Source organism: Panthera onca, chromosome D2 (assembly GCF_046562875.1).
Source record: "Panthera onca isolate mPanOnc1 chromosome D2, mPanOnc1 haplotype 2, whole genome shotgun sequence".
NCBI classification, from domain to species: domain Eukaryota; kingdom Metazoa; phylum Chordata; class Mammalia; order Carnivora; family Felidae; genus Panthera; species Panthera onca.
The window spans coordinates 20278718-20298991 of NC_138349.1; the positions used below are offsets into that span (position 1 = coordinate 20278718).

The following is a 20274-nucleotide window of genomic DNA, read 5'->3' on the forward strand; positions in this document are numbered from 1 at the left end:
AATATGCATACTATATAAAATTCACCCATTTTAAGTATACAGTTCAGTGAGATTCAGTAAATTTATACAGTTGCATAACCTTTATCACAACCTAGTTTTAGGACACTTCTATCACCCCCAAAAGTTTCCTCATGCCCATTTGCAGTCAATTTCCACTCCCATTTCCTAGACCACCACTGATCTGCTTTCTAATTTCTATAGTTTTCCCCTTTTTATAAATTTCACATGATGGAATCATGTGAAATATGTACTATTAAGTATCTGACTTCATTTAATGTTTTTGAGGTTCATCCACTTTGTTATACATATGAGTAGTTTATTTTTATTGCTCAAAGTATTTCCATTGTATGAATATACTGCATTTTGTTTGTCCATTCATTCACCAGCTTATGGATATTTTGTTTCCAGTTTTTGGTGATTATGAATAATGCTATGACCATTCACACTCAAGTATTCCTGTGGACATGTAGAATAGGAGACCTTCATCTCATAGGACAGTGTTTCACACTTGTTACACTCTATCATTAACATCCAAGTTATTTACCACATCTATGAAAAAGGCCAACAGTATGAAACACTTACTGGTACTTAGTAAGTTAATATTAAATTCCTACTAATACTTAAATGTTTGTTTAAAGAATAAAAGAAACGTTACTCAGCAATTCTGATAATATGGGCTTCAACTTCAATGTTAAAAACACAAACATAACTTTGTCTGCAATAAGGATACCTGTCACAAAATTACAATGAGAATAATGACATTAAACACCCCTATATTTCATACAAAGCCATCAATTGTGCCTAAGTCTCTCTAAAAGTCTTGTCAAAAATATGTGAACATTTCATTCAAAAATACCTTCAGAGCTACATGATCATGCTCAAAGTATTCAGCTATTCATTTAGTATTTAATGAGTAGCACCTACACTAGGAATATAAATACTGTAAAATTACAAAGTCTCTGCCCTCGTATAATTCACGTTCCATCATCCACTTTTTGCGAATAAATAAGGCATAACTCATTAAAAAAATTACAACTATATAACATACACTATGACTTTGGCATTATATCCTTACAATAGTTAAGTAACCACCATGTAATTCTATTTAATTAATTTATATATACTTAAAGATGTTTAACTTTTATGTAGATAAATTGTTTTGTTTCTTTAAATGGATGAAATGTGGCATTTGTGATAAATTCCATAAAAATATTAGACTTTGGGTTTTTGGTAACCTCCCTAAAAAACCATGATTCTATAGAAAAATGAGATTCAAATACTTCTTTTTGGCATACTGTACTATTTCCAGGAATGTAACCTGCCTTCCAAAGGACAATGGACTGGATAACATGTTAAAATGATAATGTTAAGAACATCAAATGGTTTTAGAACCAGACTAGTTTTAAATTTTAAATTGCAACTTCTGCGGACTGTTACCAACAAAGACTACAGAAACCAATCCTAACACGTTCCATATTAAAAACAATATATCGCCCAGAGTTTTGTGGAGTCTGAAAATCACTTTTTTCCTGGTATTCATATAGAAGATAGATACTATCACACAAGTCTATGGTAATCAAAACTTAAAACCTCAAAATTTACATTTCCTCTAATACCAAAACAAACTTACCTTTTACCCGCTAGTCTCTCATTACATAAAAAGAAAGGTTCTTTACAGTTCCTCAAAGAGAATCCTAAATTGTCCATGTCTAATTAATCAAAATAAGAATAAAGGAAAATCAGTTGTTTTGTCAAAATATGTGACAAATTTATGTTCTATATTAAAAATTATGTTCTTCTGTATTTAAAATTATATTCTTCTATAATTTAAAAATGCCCATTTCAAATGGCTTCAAAGCTCTCATCATGTGGCCTCCACAAATGGTGTTTACATAGTGTTCTCAAAAGACTATCAAAAATATTTCCCATGATAAACAAACATAAGGAAATAAATACCGCACAGAAACCCTTTTATCCAATGTCATAAAACTAAATAAAAAGAAAATCCACAAGACTTTTCCCTGAAATGTATGAAACAACGTTAATAACAAAATTATCTAGCAAACCAAATATTTTCTAAGAAATTAGTTACTTAGATAAAATGCAAGGAATTTCACTTACATTAAGTTATGGAATCCCTATATCTCCCTGAATGTATGTTAATCAATGAATAAGTATATACTAGGAGTCTACAGCATTTCTACAAGAACCTATTGTAATCTTTTCTATAAATCTAAATAATTTAATCTGTATACTGTCATCTGATAAATAAAAACAGCCATGTTTATGACATCTTACTGACTTGTATTATTTACCATTTTATTATATACATATATTTCCAAACATACCATAAACTCTATTGTAGGGAAGCTGTATAGCAACAGTTATATATATATACACATGTATATATATATACATGTGTATATATATATATAGTGTCAGCTCAATACATTTGGTTACTAATTACCTTTAAGAAAGCAGTCTCAGTAGCTATAGTGAAAAAGGAAGCAAATTACAAAAGTTGAAAAATATTGGTGGGAAGGCATTAAAGTAGCAGATGCTGACCACATGTTTCAAGCATTTGGCAGAGCGGAAGAGGAGAGCACTAACACAAAAATTTCAGGGTTCAGTCACTGAGTCTTAGTTGTTTTGTTTTTTTTTAATGTTTTATTTATTTTTGAGAGAGAGAGAGAAAGAGCGAGTGAGCAAGCAGGTGAGGGGCAGAGAGAGAGGGAGACACAGAATCTGAAGCAGGCTCCAGGCTGTCAGCTGTCAGCACAGAGACCGACGCGGGGCTTGAACTCACAAACTGTGAGATCATGACCTGAGCTGAAGTCGGACACTTAACAGACTGAGCCACTCAGGAACCCCTTTAAGTAAATTATTACTGAGGATTATTTGCTGATCCTAGAGAAACAAATCCAGGGATCTGTCTCATCTCCTAGTTCTACCTGTGCAAGTTACCTTGCATTGCATGCCAGTCCAGTTTCCTCATCAAAAAAATAGGGAAAATATTTTCATTTTACCTCACAGAACTGTTATGAAATTCAAATGAGGTAATAATGTACATTACAGGTATTTATGCATAAGTAGTATATTAAATGTAAGGGGTTACTATTCATTATTATTAAAGATGGATTCTACTCTTTGACCCAACAATTCTAATTCTTGTTTACTGAAGGATCTAGGTGGACAAATGCACAGAGGTATCTGCACAAAGTTGTCTGTTCATAGTGCCCTGTTTCAAATGAAAAAAAATAATCTAAAAATAATCAATGGATGACTGGGTTAACGAATTATGGTATACACATGAATCAGAGTATCATACTATGATTAAAAATGATTTAACAGATGTGTATGAACATGAAAAAACATTCAAGATAAGAGAAAGCAAGACTGCAAAAGGTTCAATTCTTGAGATGCCTGCCTTCATCTATCAAACTTAATCAGGTCCTCTGTTATGCCCCCCATGGAATCCTATATTTCCCTCATATTAAATTCATCACAGTTTGAAATAATATATTTATATATTTACTTGACAACATGTGTTTCCTTCATTAAACGGTAACGAAGATGGTGTGTAGACACACATACACAGCCAGGGGCGGGGGGGGGGGGGGGGGGGGGCGGGGAGAGCGTGGGGATGGGGGAAGGCTGCCAGTACTTTAAAATGTAGGAAGCCAAATGAAAAATAAAAATAATCTAACAAAAAATATGCACACTTAAATTACATTGGCATTACTGATCAAAATTGGGACCCAGAAATATACTTGGTCAAACCATATCATCAAACCGGTTTGATTAGATTTCTGTTTGGAAAACAGCTTCACTTAAGATATCATACTATACCCAAAAGGAGGTAACACTGTTTCATTTGTAAGGAGAAATCTAGAAGGAAAAAGCTTTCTTCAGGCCAACAGTCTCATCTGGTTGGAATGATGCATATTCTGCTTAAAATCCAGACTGATCTTAAACCAACCACCACTTATAGTTAAATAGGTATCTCTTACCATCTCTAGGACACATGAGTTTTAATCACAAAATGAGTGTTAATATCTTACCTTCATAAAGCAGAGAACTATACCAAATGAAATCCTAGATTCCCTTTCTAAAATTTGTGATCTTCTACATCATGTATTCAATATTCTGGCAAAAGGCTGCTCATCAAATAGGAACATAAGCAGCTGTCCTACTGACTTATAAGTCATGATCATCATGTCTCCTTGAAACAATACTTCCACAGGGAGTATGTCCTTTAGAAACTCTGCAACAGTAAACTTCTGTTTCAATGAAGCATTTAATGGAAAGTCTGAGTTTGTTTAGAGTGAGGCATATAAATAATTCTTGAGAATTTTTCATTTAAACTTGGTTTTAGTCAAAGACAGAATATCACAGAAAACATTACATAGGCTGTGTTAATCACTCAACGTTTGGAAAATACTGAAGAACAATACTAATATCACAAAGAATTTAACTGCTACTAATCTCTACTTTTGTCCTGAAACTTTGGGAATTTTCTACTCAACAGAGACTCAGAAACTATTTCTTGATACAGAAAATTTGAAAAGCACAGAATAGTAAAAAGAAATTTCACAATAACTATATAGTTTCATTCAACTATTTAGTGAACAAATAGGTACATGTTTAAAAATAAAAACAGAAGATATAACAAATTTCAAATTACTTCTACTGGAAAAAATCCTCTACAACTATCCTAAAAAAAGAATCCACCACTATTCCCCCAAAAAACTAATAATGCACAAAGGCAGCTCAAAAGGCTACAAACCTGAAAACATAACACTACAATCATTCTAAGACTGACATATTTAATTATTCTGTAGTTTTAAGAAAAGTTAAACTAAAGCCTTACAAGCAAAAGGAAAGTTGTTTTGTTTTTCGATGTCCTCAATCCTAAGCAGGTGGAACTGAAATATAGCTGCTATTGTGAGATTCTTTAATATCCAAAAAATACCAAATAGAATAAATTTTTCTCAACTTAAAATTCAAGCATAAATTGGTAGTTACTACCACTTCCTACATCATCTTAAAACAATGCAATTGCTATGTGTCATAAGCTCATACCAACATTTACTGCCAATATTTGATAGACTTATGGTTCTTACATATACAAGTTTTAATATTTTTCGTGACAAGATGACAATGAATGTTCTTTAAAATTAAGTGCAACATTCTACAGTCTACTATAATATACTTACAGACTATATTATAGTATACTATAATATACACTCAGTATATTATAGCAGTTTGAGTTTTTTACTCTTCAAATACTACATATTATTTTCCCTTCCAGATGTATTATTGTTAACGTCCTTTAGGATACAAAGTAATCAGGGGTGCCTGGGTGGCTCAGCTGGTTAAGCATCTGACTCTTGGTTTCAGAACAGGTCATGATTTTGTGGCTTTGGGAGTTCAAGCCCTGCACTGGGCTCTGTCCTGGCAGCATGGAGCCTGCTTGGGATTCGGTTTCTCCCTCCCTCCCTCCCTCTCTCTCTCTTTCTCCCCCCTCCCCTACTTGTGCTGTCTCTATCTCTCTCAAAATAAATAAATAACTTAAAAAAAAAAAGTATTCAGAGTTTGCCAAAGCAGGAATTGCATAATTTTTCCTTCCAGAGTTGAATATGATACTCAGCACAAAAGAGAAACTCAATTCCTAAAGAAGGCAGGCTACCTGGAGTTTGAAAACCTTCCATTCTTTAAGAAATACCTATGATGTACAAAGCACTGTAATAGTTACTGGGGATAAATCCTTAAGCAGTAGAGATTCAATTTCTGCTTTCATATAGCTTCTAGTCCAATGAATGAGACATGAATTCTTCAATCAGAGAACTGTATGTATCTACAAACTGTATATTCACAAACGTGCCATCAGGTACGTGACTACCTTATCTACTTTGGCAGATGAAGAAAAGCTTCCCAGAAGTTATGACTGAGTGGAAATGAGTGTTATTAGACAGACACAATTTGGCAAAAGGGGAAAGAACAGAATATGTGCAAAGACGGTGAAGCAGGAGGAAACATGGTGTACTGAAGGAACTGAAAGGCAGCTAGCCAATATAATTAATCAGAATTGTATATGGGGCAGGAGTGGTTGCACAGATACAAGTTAGGAGGTTACAATGAGATAGATGGATGGTATCTCATCAGGAGGGTCGTAATGAAGATAAGAGAAAAGAAGGTAAATTCATGAAGTATTTAGGAGAAAATCAGCATTACAGTGAAGCCAGGCAGACTAGTGTTAGTAGAGTTCTAAAGCTGACAGATCTTGAAATGTTTCAGTTGTGAGACCAAAGAGTTAAAACGATGGGAATTTAAGCTTATCTGATGCTCCTCAATGAGCCAGATAGCAGTTGCAGCCAGGTTTTCTAATACCAGTAACATCTCAGGAAGGGTAATTTCAAGAAATGTGCCAGAAGGCCATGACCAAGACTACAGTAAAGTCAACCAGGTATTTAAAAAATAATTACATATTATAGATCCCACTTCTGAATTGTCAGTTAGAAGGATACCAAAAGATGATATTACTGAGATTTTCAAGGTACATGCTTGTAATACCACATTACATCACTTATTTTCTCTCCTTTGTACTTGTGTGAAAATAAGATTTCAAGACTTATAATATTAGGAGTTAACATTCACCCATAAATTTATAAAATAACATTTTATATCAGGAAGACCATATTATACCTGACAATATTAGGGGGGAAAAATCAACCAACATTATATCTAAAAGATCCTACAATGTCAGAGAAATGAATGTCATTGTATGACATACAACATACCCAACATCCAAGATGCATAACAGTAACAACTTCGACACAAGTGCTTTTTGTTCCCAAAAATAAAACAAATATACTCATAACTCTATTCCTTTCCTTGTTTCAGATGACTACAAGTGGAAATTTTTACAAGTATTCTTTCTGCTCTATGTAACCAATATAATAAAATTTCTTTTAAGTCCAGTAATAGGCTTAAGGTTAACAGAAGTCTATAAGGTCTCCTTCAAATGGACTAACAACCCCATTTCCACATACCCTGGCACTGGAAATTGATCCTTGGCTCCTCTAGTCCATGAAGCAGAAATTTTAAATGAATGTAAGGAAAAATAATTTCTAATGTTCCACTTAACATACTAGTTCTCATCTATAGGGCCCGGCCTAAACCCTACCCATGGGTGGACCTTAATACATTCTGAACTCTATTTCTTTCTCTTTCTCTTTCCTTCTTATTACTTACATTTCCATGAAAAATTATCTTCCTTAGCCTTGGGTGGTCCAGTATATACACAATTATTTTCCCATGGGTACTGTAAGAACAACATGGCATGCCTGTAGTTTTAAAATTTTTCTGATATGTTAAAACATATGGTAATTAGCACTGTGGTCCTACACACAATCACAGAATCCTAAAAGGAACACTACCACAAAAGAGAAACAGCACTGAGTCAAAACTCCAAGCTGAGCAAAGTGTAAGTCAACAGATGACAAAGACTTATTCATGACCTGCAACATAACTGGTAAAATCTAGAAATGAATGTCTAATTAATGCCTCTATAATCCTTGAATTGTTAGTAAAAATGTCACATCTGCAATGATGGAAGTGGTATATTGAATAATATAGTAACTGATCTCTAAAAGTATCAATAAATCAGTGTCATAGAACTTCAGGGGAGGTAGGGACCTTGGTGAATATGTAGACCATCCCTTCATTTTACGGATGAGAACAGAGATGAAGAGAAAATGTAACGATATCATTTACCTGATTTCTATAAAATAGGAAAAACTCAATAAATACTTGTAGCATAACAAAACCCAGGCCTGGTTTCCTATCTGGTACTCTCTGCACATCTCTAAATTAAAAAAAAAAAATTTTTTTAACCTACACTGGATTGAAAAACCCATGAATTCTTGAATATAGATCCTAATTGCTGAGACATTAACCAGAGAAACTGTGAACAAGAAAATTTGTATTTATTGTTTTAATACTGTATATCATGTTACATATTTTCATCCCAAACCCATCATACTATAGCAAACCCTCTAGGCCCACACATAAAAATATAACATATCAAGTTCATGGGTAATTAGTTTTACAATTTTAAAAATTGAGTTTAAAAGATACAAAATAGTCTTAATGACGAAGCCAGAAAAGAAAACACAGCTTAAACGATTAGTCAAAGGGAGAAGAGTGAATCCTAGGTTTGCCTCAGCAATGTCAAAAATACAGAGTGGGAAGATCCAACCTTTTAAGCTTAATTATTATCTATAGGAGCCTCAGGTTTCCTGCATCAATTAGTAAGAGCCCCTACTCCTGCTCTCTTCCCAACCTGCTTCTTCAAGTGACAACCCAACTACTTGTCCAGAGTTCTCCAACTCTTCAAGCAAACTTAGTTACTGAGAGATTGCTCTGTACCTCTCCAAAAAAAATGCTTGTATTCTCTTTGGGAATCAGGAAAAAAGGTCTCATTTAATCCCTCTTACTGATGGAAAAGACAACATCTGTTGATTTTAAGATGGCCTTTTGAAAACTTCCTATGAGATGAATCCTTAGAATTTGCTGGCCCTCTGGGACAAAACACTGAAGAGACAGCCAGACACTACCAAAAGTTTTCAAAAAATGGCAGTCAACTGTGTCTGAATACACCCAGACAAGCATTTTCTAGGGACCTGTTTGGACTGAAAAATAAGCATATTCTTTGTGTCATTTGTTGTTTTTAATTTAAAATCTCCCTTACCAATTCAATCTTACCCAATAAGAGACTACACTTTCATAGCATGGTCTTCCCTTTCATCCATAAACAACAAATAGACCATGCCCGCTAACTTCCTACTCTAAATATTTTTATTCCTTTAACAAAACCCTTGATTCTGCTTTATATCCTGCCTGAGCTATTTCTGGGTTTTAGAAATTCTTGGATCATCCAAGTTTAAGGCTGGCCCAAGATTACTTTTAGCACTAGGTTGCATGCATGGACACATGCTGTGAAGTCCCTCAACTTATTGTCCCCCTCCATCCGTCACAGACCTCCTGGCTTAATCCCAGCAAGAACTCTTTAGTGGTCTTTCGGATTCCACTTCTTCCCTTCCACACAAAGTCAGGTTAGGATATCCAGAGTTTATTATTTTAAAAGGGCCAAATCTCCAAGGACGGTCGCAAAGGAACTCATTTGGCTATTATTCAGTGCTGCTCGAGACTTGGTATTAGAGAACTGAGGTCACCAGGGCCTGCATGTTTGCCTGAGCGTGTGCTCCCTCCCACCAGCAACCCTTTCTAAACCTCCTCCCACAGCTTGCTACCTGTTGGCAGTGCTGGTGTTGCTGCTCCCGTTGTTGTGTTTCTGTGCCCGGGTCAATCTCCTCGGGGGCTTTGAATGCTGCAGCCGCGGGCTCGGCATGGAGGGGAACGTTGAGGCATAGCCATGTTCACACTCTAAAGAGACAGCAAGAAAAAAAGATGTAACGGGAACGGACCCAAATCCATGGACCCACAGATCGGAAGTCCCTGCAGTCACACGCTGCTGAAAGCAGCTGCAGGAAAAGAGGTAAAAATTTTTCCAGTTTTTGGAAGACAAAATTCTCAGTCCTTGCCAGGACACCAAACCTGTGGCATTATATACAGACCCAGCCCGTCACCTGAAAGGTGTACAGATACCACCTCCTCAACCAAGTAAATTCTCCATGCCCTCCAAAATCCTCTTCGCCAAGAATTCTTGACTCAAACACGCTGCTTTGGGAGACTAGTTACCATTCACTTCAGTTATCTCGCTGGCCTCAAAATCCCCCTTTAACTCTCCCCATTCCAGGTGTCTCCTCCCCAAGCGCCACATTTTCACGTACTTCAAACAATTCGATCGCCTTGTCTCAGAGGACATTTTCTCTCCTGCCACCAGTTTCAGAGGTCCTGCCCTTCCCTCCCCCGTGTCCTGACACCTGTCCCTGATGGGGTCCCATCTCCTCAAGCCTCAGCTTCTCAGGGGCTCCTCCCCCACGGGTGGCCAGCCTCCTCCCCACTCGCTCTCCAGTTGGCCTCCCTTCCGACGCCCCGGGCCGGGGCTCCCCTACCCCTGCCCGCGCTGCTGCCGCCCCCCTCCCTGCAGGGCGTCCTGCCCTCTCTCCTCCCCAAGTCCTCGGGTTCACGCCCACTCTCAGCACACTCCCTCCCGCTGCTCCCGCCCCCCCCCCGCCCCCAGATCCCCCTCACCCGCCTCGCCTCACCCTCCCCGCGCACACGTGCCACCCTCACACACACGCACGCGCGGCCGCTCCCGCACCGCCCCCTCACGGGCTCCAGGTGCTTACCATCACCGCACCCTCCCCTCGCACCCCTGCTCACATTGCACCCCTGCCTCGCCTCCCCTCACACGCACCCCCGTCTCCCCTCACATGCACTCCTGCCTCCTCTCACAGGCACTCCCCTCCTCACACGCACCCCTGCTTCCCCTCACACGCACCTCTCCCTCCCCTCACGCGTCCTCCCCTCCTCACACACACCCCTGCCTCCCCTCGCACGCACCCCTCACGCACGCACCCCTCCTCACTCTAACCCGTCTCCCCTCACGCACGCATCCCTGCCTCCCCTCACACGCACCCACCCCCGCCTCCCCTCACACGCGCACCCCTCCTCACACACCCGTCCTTACACACGCACCCCTTCCTCCCCTCACACATCCCTGCTCACACACGCACCTCTCCCCTCACACTCACTCCACTCCTCACGCACGGACTCCGGTCCTCACACACGCCACCCTCCCTCCCCTCACACGCCGCACCGCACTCGGAGGAGAGCGCGGGCTCAGGTGGTAGCGGAGGCGGCGGCGGCGCCCAGCCGTTACCTCGGTCCCGGCGCTCCAAAAACTCGGCCGCCTCAAGCAGGCGCTGCACGTTGATCATCCGCACCCGCTCCATGGGCACCGCTGGTGGCGACCGGGGCCTCTCCGCGTTCCCTTCCCCGGCCGACAGGAGGCGCCGCGGGCGGCTACAGGCCGGTGCCGCCCCGGGACATGTGCGGCGGGCGGGCGGGCCAGCCCGGCCGCGGCTCGGCGCGCTCTCCGCCGCCCTTGCCGCCCCCGCCTCGCCCGCCTCGCCCGCCGCCGCCGCCGCCGCCGGCAGCCCGCGCGCGGTTTGTTTACCTCTCCGCGCGAGCACGGGGGAGGGGCGGGCGCAGCATCGAGGCCCGCCCCGTCCCGCCCCTTCCTCTGCCTCCTGGGAAATGTAGTCCCGCCCCTCTTACTGCACGCCGGGAGTGGTAGTATGCCGACCACTTCAGTGCGCCTGCGCCCTGCCGAATTCCGCAATGGCCGCTGGGAGACGTAGTCCCGCTTAGCCTCTGTCTTCAGGGTGTAAGGACTAAGAAGTTATGGGGCTTTACTTCTGGGAAGTAAGAATCTGAGCGAGGTCCCAGGAAGCTTCTTTCTTAGCGACTCCCAGCGGGTGCCCAGAAGCTAAAGCATTCTTTATCTGAAGCGCCATGTTCCAGCCCTCTGTCTAGTACTACTTTTTCCAGTAACTTCCATGCCTCAGTTTACCCATCGCAAAATGTGCTGTTCGGCCAGCACATACAGAAGCATTTGAAAAACCAAGATCACTGTTCAGAAACAAGGGATCTGATCCCGTCAGAGCCAGAGAGGGCTTCCATAAGGCCCTTCTTCCCCCCTTAGTTTCCACACAGTAGTTTTGTTTTTCATGGGTTTTTTAAAATCTTATTTTTAAAAACTTCTTTCTCCTCAAACCCCTCACTAGTGACTTTAGAGGCTCGAAAGCCTCTCTGGTGCTGCAAGTGAAGGATATAATTCAGTGGGTAAGTGATTTGGTGCCGAAGTCACACAGGGCTCAGTTCAGATCCTGACTCTGCTACTTACACTAGCTGCCTGGACCCTTAAGGCCTCATTTACTCATGTATAAAATGGATACGGTTACTCCATTTATCCAAACATTGAGGGCCTGTCATGTGCCAGGCACTGTACTAGACATAATGTGTAAGGAGAGAAACAGACATGGATCCTACTCTCAAGGAGTCTATAACCAGTAGGGCTTATTGTGAAGATTCAATGAAAAAATTACAGCACTTAGTACATAATACTCAATTAATGGAAGCTGTGATGACTGTTTCCACTCTTGTTCTCCTCCATAGAGAGGGAACTGAAAGCAGTGGCTAAGGAGAGCAGGTACCATAATAAAGGACTGCCAATGGCTACCCTCACTGTCATTCTCTTTCCAAGTCCTCAGTCTAACAAGCCCTCGAAGTCTAGACCAGAGTTTCTCAACCTCTGCATTATTCACATTTTGGACAAATAATTCAGGAGGGTTGGGGCGGGGGTGGACTTGTGCTTTGTAGGATGTTCAGCAGCATTCCTGGCCTCTACCCACTAGATGCCAGTAGCACACTACCAACCAAGAAGGTCTCCAGACATTGCCAAATGTCTGCCGGGGCACAAAATCACTTCCAGTTGAGAACCATTGGTCTAGGGAGAGGAAGGGCAAGAGGGTCAAAACTGTTGAATGCTCTAGGAGCAAGCTGGGAATTGTGTAAACATCCATAACTTTTTCCCACCCTGATTATTTTAACCTGCTTGTGGACATCCAAAATAACAGGAAGCTCTTGGTGAGGGGAGAATTTCCCCTTCCCTGTGGTTATTCCAGTGGCTACTGCAGAAAATACCGTCTCAGAATGAAAATCTTACTCTCAAAAATGTTATGAGATTCATGCTGCATTTTAATGCCCTCTCTCTTCCACTCTTTTTTTTCAAAGTGAACAAGATTCCCAATGAGGTCAAAAGCTGCAAAATTATGTCGGCCCTTTTAAATATTACATTTGGCACCACATTTAAGAACCAAATAGGTGTTCCATCAAATGCATGGAGACCCAAAAGTGAAGGTGTTCACAAGCCACAGGAGAGTTAATTTTGCAAAGACTTTGAAACAGGGACTTTGCTTCTTCTGCTGTTGGTTAGGTCACTTCAGATACGGGCTTTCCCACCGGATATCAATAACTCTCAACAAGGGATACATTGGGTAAGGGGAAGAATGGAATTATTTAAAAGAAAATAGCTATTCAACAAGAAGACCTGTTGGTTGAGGGCAAAAATTATTGGTTGAAAGTTAGTTTCTACCACTTGTAGACTCTTAATCTTTAGATCCCAAATTGCTAAGGGCTACTCCAGGATTTAAAAGAGGTAAATTTATGACAAATAAAAGTCTCCCCAATGGGAGGTAAACCATGTGACATGCAGTCAAGAAAAAAAAGTACCAACTGAAAATGCACTTGGGATTAAATCCATAGATCATAAACCCTAGCAGGTTATTAAGGGAAAGCAAGATACTTGGTGCACGTGCCTGACCTTTCACAGTTGACCTCCAGATGAACTAACCAGCCCTTCTTTTAGAGCCATGGCCAAGAGGGAGATGAGGAAATGGAAAGTAGGGCAAGAGTCACCAAAAAGGCCACCTGCATATGTTAAAGAATAGTAGAGGTGATGGTGACGGTGGGCAGTGGGGCAGTGTTAAGGATGGATTTATGTGAAGGAATATTGCAGTCTTTTCTGATAGCAACTGAAGGTGCCATTTCCTTCTCCCTGCTCGGGCTCCCTGAGGTCTTGCTTTGACATTGGCCACAAGGGCCTCCCACAGCACAAAGCTTGGGGCTCTAGCCTCAGGAGAGTAATGCTCCCCACAAACCATCCCTCAGCACCAGTCCCAGCCTGGAGGAACCCAAAGGCAGCCATGGCCTTTCTTTTGCTCAGATGAATCCAGTTTGCACTACAAATGCAAATGTGGAAACTGAGGAAAAGCAAGGCTTCCAGAAGGCTTTTGCCTTCTGACAAAAGAACCTGGAATCTTACCCACAGTCTCTGGTTCTGTCCTGTCCCTAAAATAATCTCTCTAAGGGAAGCCTCATTTGAAGATGGAAAAAGTCCCCCTGAATCCCCCAGACCTGTAACAAACACAGCCCAGATGGGGAAAATCTGCCCTTCGGAGTAAACAGGCAAAGCTCTCCGTTCTTTGGGGTCCTTTCCGTCACAGTTTACTCAGTGCAAATTTCCAAATGACTTATTGCAGATTCATGAACAATGGAGGAGGCTGGTCTGTATTGTATCTTTTCTGCAGACAGGAGAGATAGAAAGAAGGGAAGGGACCATGAGGTTAAGCTACAAGTCCAAAGTCACTGTGTTGGTGACGCCTGGCACTTAATAAGAGTACTTCCCTGAAAGTGCAACATGCTTACTGTGAAGGGCACTGTTTTCTGCAATTATCTTTAAGGATGGGGAGTTTTCAAATAATGAAGGTTGAAGATGGAGGAAGGGTGAGTCCTGAGCTCTTAAATGAAAACCGTAATAGCTATACATCTTTCCATCCTCCACCCAGAAATGGCAACCGCAGCCTCCTTCCTACCTCTCCCCTCAGGGCCCAAAAACGTGAAGAGCAGCAGAAAACCTTTCCTTCTGCCCAGTGAGTCAGCCTTGCCTAACTTCATGCGTAAGCTCTCCTCAAGTCAGCGGCAGCTCAGAACTGCGGGTCTGTGTGCAGCCGAGATAAATTTGGGTCTAGAAGGGATGACGTAATGCTAAACCCGAGAGGTAGCTGCCGCCTCCCAGGGCTCCAGTCGCCAGGGCTGCCGGCTGACATCCCAACCACACGGAAAAGCACCAAGCCACCCAGGTGCCTGAACTGGGGAGACAGGGAAAGAAAGGACATGGGGGTGGGAGGAAACGGTAGGGGGAGGCAGTGCTCATCTGAGATCGCTGAATCTGGAAGTTTGTTGTTTTTTAACTTCAGTTTTCTGGTGAGATCAGGCCACTGGCAGAGGCTCAAACAGCTGCACTTGACTTCCATCCTGGCCTATCTCTTTCCCCTTAGAAAAGGGCTTTTTACAATTTTATTAAATGGCCCTTATTACAGCAGCCTATTTCGGTGATTATAATGGATGCGTTAATTTCTTGAATGTGCTTTTTCTTCTTTTTTGCATTAACTTGGATCCAAGAAGAAATCTGCATTGCAGGACTCAGTTAATATGCACATCTAAGCCACTTGCTGACCCTGGAACATCCCACTTGGGGTGCAACTGATCAAGTATTCTGGATTTTGGAACAGGATCTTGCCAGGGACATGCCACACTAATGTCCCCCCCAAATATCATTTCATGGTTTATTTCATAGAAGTTTATATCAGTAAGCTTATTCCTCAATCCAGTCTCCATTTTCCATTTTTCAGATGAGAAAACTGAGGGGTCAGAGAGGTAGGGTAACTTACCCAAGGCCACAGAGCTATCTATCAAATCCGATGGAGCAAGGATTAGGATTCAGACCTACAGGCTCTCATCCTGTGCTCTCAACTCATCTTTATATTCTCTTTTGGTTTTTTTTTTTTTTTTTTTTTGGTTGATTCGTGTTCTTAACAATAAATAAATATATAAGTATTGTGATCTTTTAAATTTGTGGACCCCCAAACCTTTAAATATCAAGTTACATTCCAAAGGGATCCACAGCCTGCTTTTGTTTTCTGTTTAAGGTTCATTGTTCTCTAAGGAAAGCGGTGGCCTCAGAATCAACTCCTTTGCTGGTGATGACCACAGAGCCGTGGGCCTAACCTCATTACACCGCTATAATTAAAAGACCACCACAGGTAAATAATCTTTATTGTATGGAAGTAGTTTTCTTCATCAGGAATGCCTCCCAAATACTTTTTTCAAATGACATTTCATCATTTGTTGTTTCAGTCACCTATTATTCTCCTTTAGTTTGTGGTTGTAGTCATCTATACTGGTAGATGTTATGAGTTTCAGCCATCCCTGGCATATAGCCTGGTCAGCCACAGTACGTTATTCTTTTGAAACAGCACTCGTTCCATGAGTTAATATTTTCTTTAGAATGTTTGTATCTGTATTCAAAAGCAAGAATATACTATATTTTTGTTGCACGTATCAGGTCTTGGATGCAATGAGCAGTTCTTTCAAACATAGATGCAACTTGATTTTAAAGCCTTAAAAAAAAAAGATCGCCAGAGGCCTTCCTTGCTGCTAAGAGGATGCCCCACATTCTTGCCACAGTCCTGGGTAACCCTCCCTCCTCTGCCAGGAGTCTGGCTAGAGCTGCCCTGCCCCCACCCATTGGCATCACCACTCCCTTCCAGGCAGCAGAAACTTGTAGAGGTCACTCTTAGGCTCAGCTAGGCCCTGGACACTATTAATTAAATCACACACCTAGCCTGCTGCCTTGGGGCTGAGTTCTCAGCCTCGGGTGCACCATTTAGAATAAAAACACCAGGCCCTTGCCTGCCCAAGGACATCAGTGATCTCGCCATCTCTCCCAGCCCCAGCATTCTGATTCTGGGATTCTGGGATTCCCCAGAGACCCTAGAACACTATGCCTCCATTTGCATACCAGCTTGCATGAAATGAGAACCAACTGTGTACATGACTGTGCTGCTCATACAGTCAGTTCATGTAATTCTCAGCACACCTCTGAGATTCCCTGTTTCACAGATGAGGCCCAGAAAGCTTAAGGGATTTGCTCAATGTCACCTAGGTAGTGACTGGATTCAGACTTAGATTTTCTAATTCTGGGACCCCACAGCATTCATCAAGGTATGTTCAATCAGACAAAACAGACAAAATTGGTTAGGGCAATGGTCTCAGCCAGGGGTAATACCAACCCCCAGGAGGCTTTGGAAATAAGTAGGAGTGGCTTTCTTGAGGGTCACAATGACTAGAGGGTCCTGTTGGCATTTACTGAGTGGGAACCAAGGATGTTACAACCTGCATTATTCTACACTAATCTTCACAAGAAGAACTATCTCACCTTGCTCCCTTGAGATAGTTGAGAACTATCTCAACTAGCTCCCTTGTTGAGAAGCACTAGGTCAGAATATTAAAGACAGAGAACTCATCATTCATTCAACAGATATTCCTTAAGCATCTATTATGTGTTGGGCACTAAGCTAGATGCTGAAGATCGAATAATTAACGAAACTACTTAATGGTCCCTGTGCTCCAGGTGCTTGTATTCTAGCCGGAGAGACTGATGATAAACAAGTAAAATCATTGCAAATTGCGATACATAGGATAAAGGATAAATGATAAATGGGGGGTTGCTTTAGGTGGGTAGAAGCATCAGGGCAATCACAAGGGCTGTCTAGGCTGGCTTCTCAAACTTAAATGAGCAAAAAAATCACCCGGAAATTGTGGCAAAATACAGATTCAGATCCAGCAGGTCTGGGGTGGAGCCTGGGAGTCCCATTTCTGACAAAGTCGCAACAGATGCCAAGGCTGTCCATCCTTGGACCACACTCACTCTACATAGTCAGGGCGAGATAAACTCTTGAAAGGCTTAAACAAGTGACATGAACCCAGTTATATTTAAGATCACTCTTGCTTCCTCAATCTTCACTGAGGAGAAGAGGTTGGACCTATGCCGACTGACCAGAACCAGCCTGCCCACACTGTCACGGTGGCAGTCAGGGTCTATAGCTCATCTCCGCAGCTCACACGTGCCTCTCGCCCCTCTGGCTTCTGTGGCAGAAGCCCTTGGCTCCAAGCATGGCCAGACCAGTTCCCCTACAAGCTCGAACGCTTCAGGAAACCTAGTATAGCCTCATAGTGTATGGATTCACACCCTTGCCACCCTAGTGTGCAGAACCACAGGAGCTCTACTGGTTGGGTGAGTTCCCCAGGGGGTGCTGGGCAAGGTGGTGCTACACATGCAAGTAGCAACACCCTAGACCATTGCCCTTCAGGAAAAGGGCCCTAGTCAGACTTTACTGTCAATACCCAAAGAGCCCTGGAAGGTTTTGGCTGCCCTCTCTCTGTCCCAGGATGAGTGGGAAGTAAAGGAAGTCACTCCAGGGAGGCATCCCCAAGGGGACCCTCAGCTCGGAATTCAAACAGTCCAGATTCCATCTCTTGCCTCTTGCCCCCTGAGGCCTAAGTTCTCCTAGGAAGAAAGAAAAACCTAGGTTTGAGTCTCAGCTCCGCTCAATGTTAACATGTGACTTTAGGAAAGTTAGCTAGCCCTGCTAAGGCTAAGGCTTTCCTCACTTATAATGAGGATAATCCTAGCACCCTCCTATTCAGTGGTTGTGAGGATTTAACACAAAGCACTTAGCATTGTGCTCGTACATAGTAACTGCTCAGTAAAGGGAGTCATGATCACTATTCCTCTGGAAGATAGAGAAAACATTGCACCTGTCAGCAGTCCCCTTGGGGACAGGTTATCAGACTCCTAGGAGACAGACAAGAATTCTTTATTGGTCTTTATTTGTCTGTCATTTGCACTGGAATCTGAGCTGGAACTCTCTAGTTCCACACCTCCTGCACTTTGAAAGGACCAAGCACAGTGCTTGGCTCCTGGCAGGTCTTAGAAATTATCTGTTGAACTGAGCTACATTTTACAGCTGGTGAAAAGAATGAAAGAGGGTCATATGCAAGGCACTCAGGGCCTTAAAAGAGTCAAGAAATATGGTATGGGAGGTCAGGTGTGGTGGAGGTAAGAGGGAGATAACACAGGGATGCCATAAGGCAGTCTGGGCCACCGTAGAAAGAAAAACAAAGGCCATCCCAGCTCACACTTCGCCACCCATGGCCACGAACAAAGCAGCCCTGGGCATGCCCTCCATTTTAATACAACAGTATTAAAACTGTCCCAAATCATCTTTATTCAAGTATTCTTGCTAATGGCCCTAAACATACAAGAGTAAAATATCTCAAATAGGAGGTAATCCAAATCCCTTTTTATTGGCTTTAGTTTGAATTTCCTAATCTCCCTCAGGACACTATGTTTATCTTTCTAATTTTGCTGTGTTTAAATTTCCTTAGCAGATGCTGGAGTTGGGTACTAGAGATATGTGGCCAAGGGCATGTTATATAGGAGGGTGCGCTTGGTAAGAACAGTGGTATGGACAGTCCTCCAAGTACAGAATGCCCCGTTCTGGAGAGAACTGAGAGTGGAATGTGTTTATTTACAAGGCTGCTCACGGGGTACTTAGTTCCTAAGCTCAGGTAGTAAAACAACAACAACAACAACAACAACAACAACAACAACAACAACAACGTCAGATCTGGAAAAATTACAAGGACAAACACAAAAGACTTTAAACATGGAGGTGGGGGTAGGGGGTGCAGGGAGAGGAGGATAAATTTTGTTCTGTCTGTAATGATGTCTAGAACTGAAGACACAAAATCCAAGTCAGGTGTAATTCTACACTGTTGGGGTTTAAGACAAACGAATTTCTAAAAACCGGCACTGGAATAGAGTATACACTCCATGAGGGCAGGGACTGTTATCTCTAGGACCTAGCACAGTGCCTGACATAAAACAGTATGTGCTCCTTAAACATCAGTCTGAGGGAAGGAAGGAAGGAAGGAAGACATTCAGGGAACAAATTTAGGGAGAACTCCTGGCAAGAAACATAATTCCAAATAAAAGTATTTGCCACAAGGGCCTTTTAAAGAGAGTTTCTCTAATTTAAATTTGTTTTAAAAAAAGAGATCTTATTTACATATATTTCCTGGAGATGTATTGCTCAAAACAAGGGTCACCTGAACTTTCAAAATGTTTCACAAGCAAGGGGCCTAGCGCAACTCTGCAAAGATGAGGAAGCAAAGAAGGAGGCTCAAGTTCTGGAGGGGATGGTGGCAAATTCCCATTATTTTTGGCCAGAGAGATCAAGTCAGCTGTTGACAGCTTTAACACCTCCAGCCAGGCCACTCAGGGACAATGATATCAGAGACAATTACTTCCCTTTAGTAGCAGAAGAGCCAGAGAGCAGGTGTCTGTCCCTGTGGAATTGAAGCCACTCTTCAGTGTGAGCCCAGAGCTCCACCCACCGCCCCCAGAGGAGGCCCCTCTGGGAAGACTTGTATTTCTCCTCCTCAGATAAGGCTTGGGTAGCCATCCTGTCACTGTCACTGCCTTTGGACTCCTCCTACTTCCCCCAGCCCCAGTGTAAAAGAAAATATTTTTTTTCTAAATGGCAAATTCAAATTAGCTTCATTTTGAAAGACTATTGTGAATGTTGCAATGGCCTTTGCAATAACCAACCGGCCACACCCTAGGATCAGTAAACCAGGTTTGAGAATTGCTGACTTTATAAGCACCTGACCTGTAAAACAAAAGCCCAGTTTGGGGCTCTGCTTGTAACCCATTCTCACACCAGGCAAGAGGCCCAGAAGAATCTAGTTCTGCTTCTGCTGTGTCATCTTGGGCAAGCCACTGTCCCTCTCTGGGCTTCAGCTTCCCCATCTGTAATAGGATGATGGATGCTCTGT

The 20274-nt window shown here is 42.2% G+C and overlaps 1 protein-coding gene across 4 annotated transcripts in view; it reads right to left on the bottom strand.

Annotated features, from left to right (window-relative positions):
* The window catches only part of MXI1 (MAX interactor 1, dimerization protein), an 80708-nt gene that overhangs the window by 52699 nt on the left and 7735 nt on the right, over positions 1-20274 (bottom strand). For 3 of the 4 annotated variants that reach the window (XM_078434814.2, XM_078434816.2, XM_078434815.2), the window contains exon 2: positions 9315-9447. In XM_078434814.2, coding sequence (XP_078290940.1) covers positions 9315-9447 — 133 coding nt within the window. Of the gene's footprint in view, positions 1-9314; positions 9448-10849; positions 11164-20274 lie in introns of those variants that run through there. The other variant, XM_078434818.2, reaches the window with a different exon arrangement.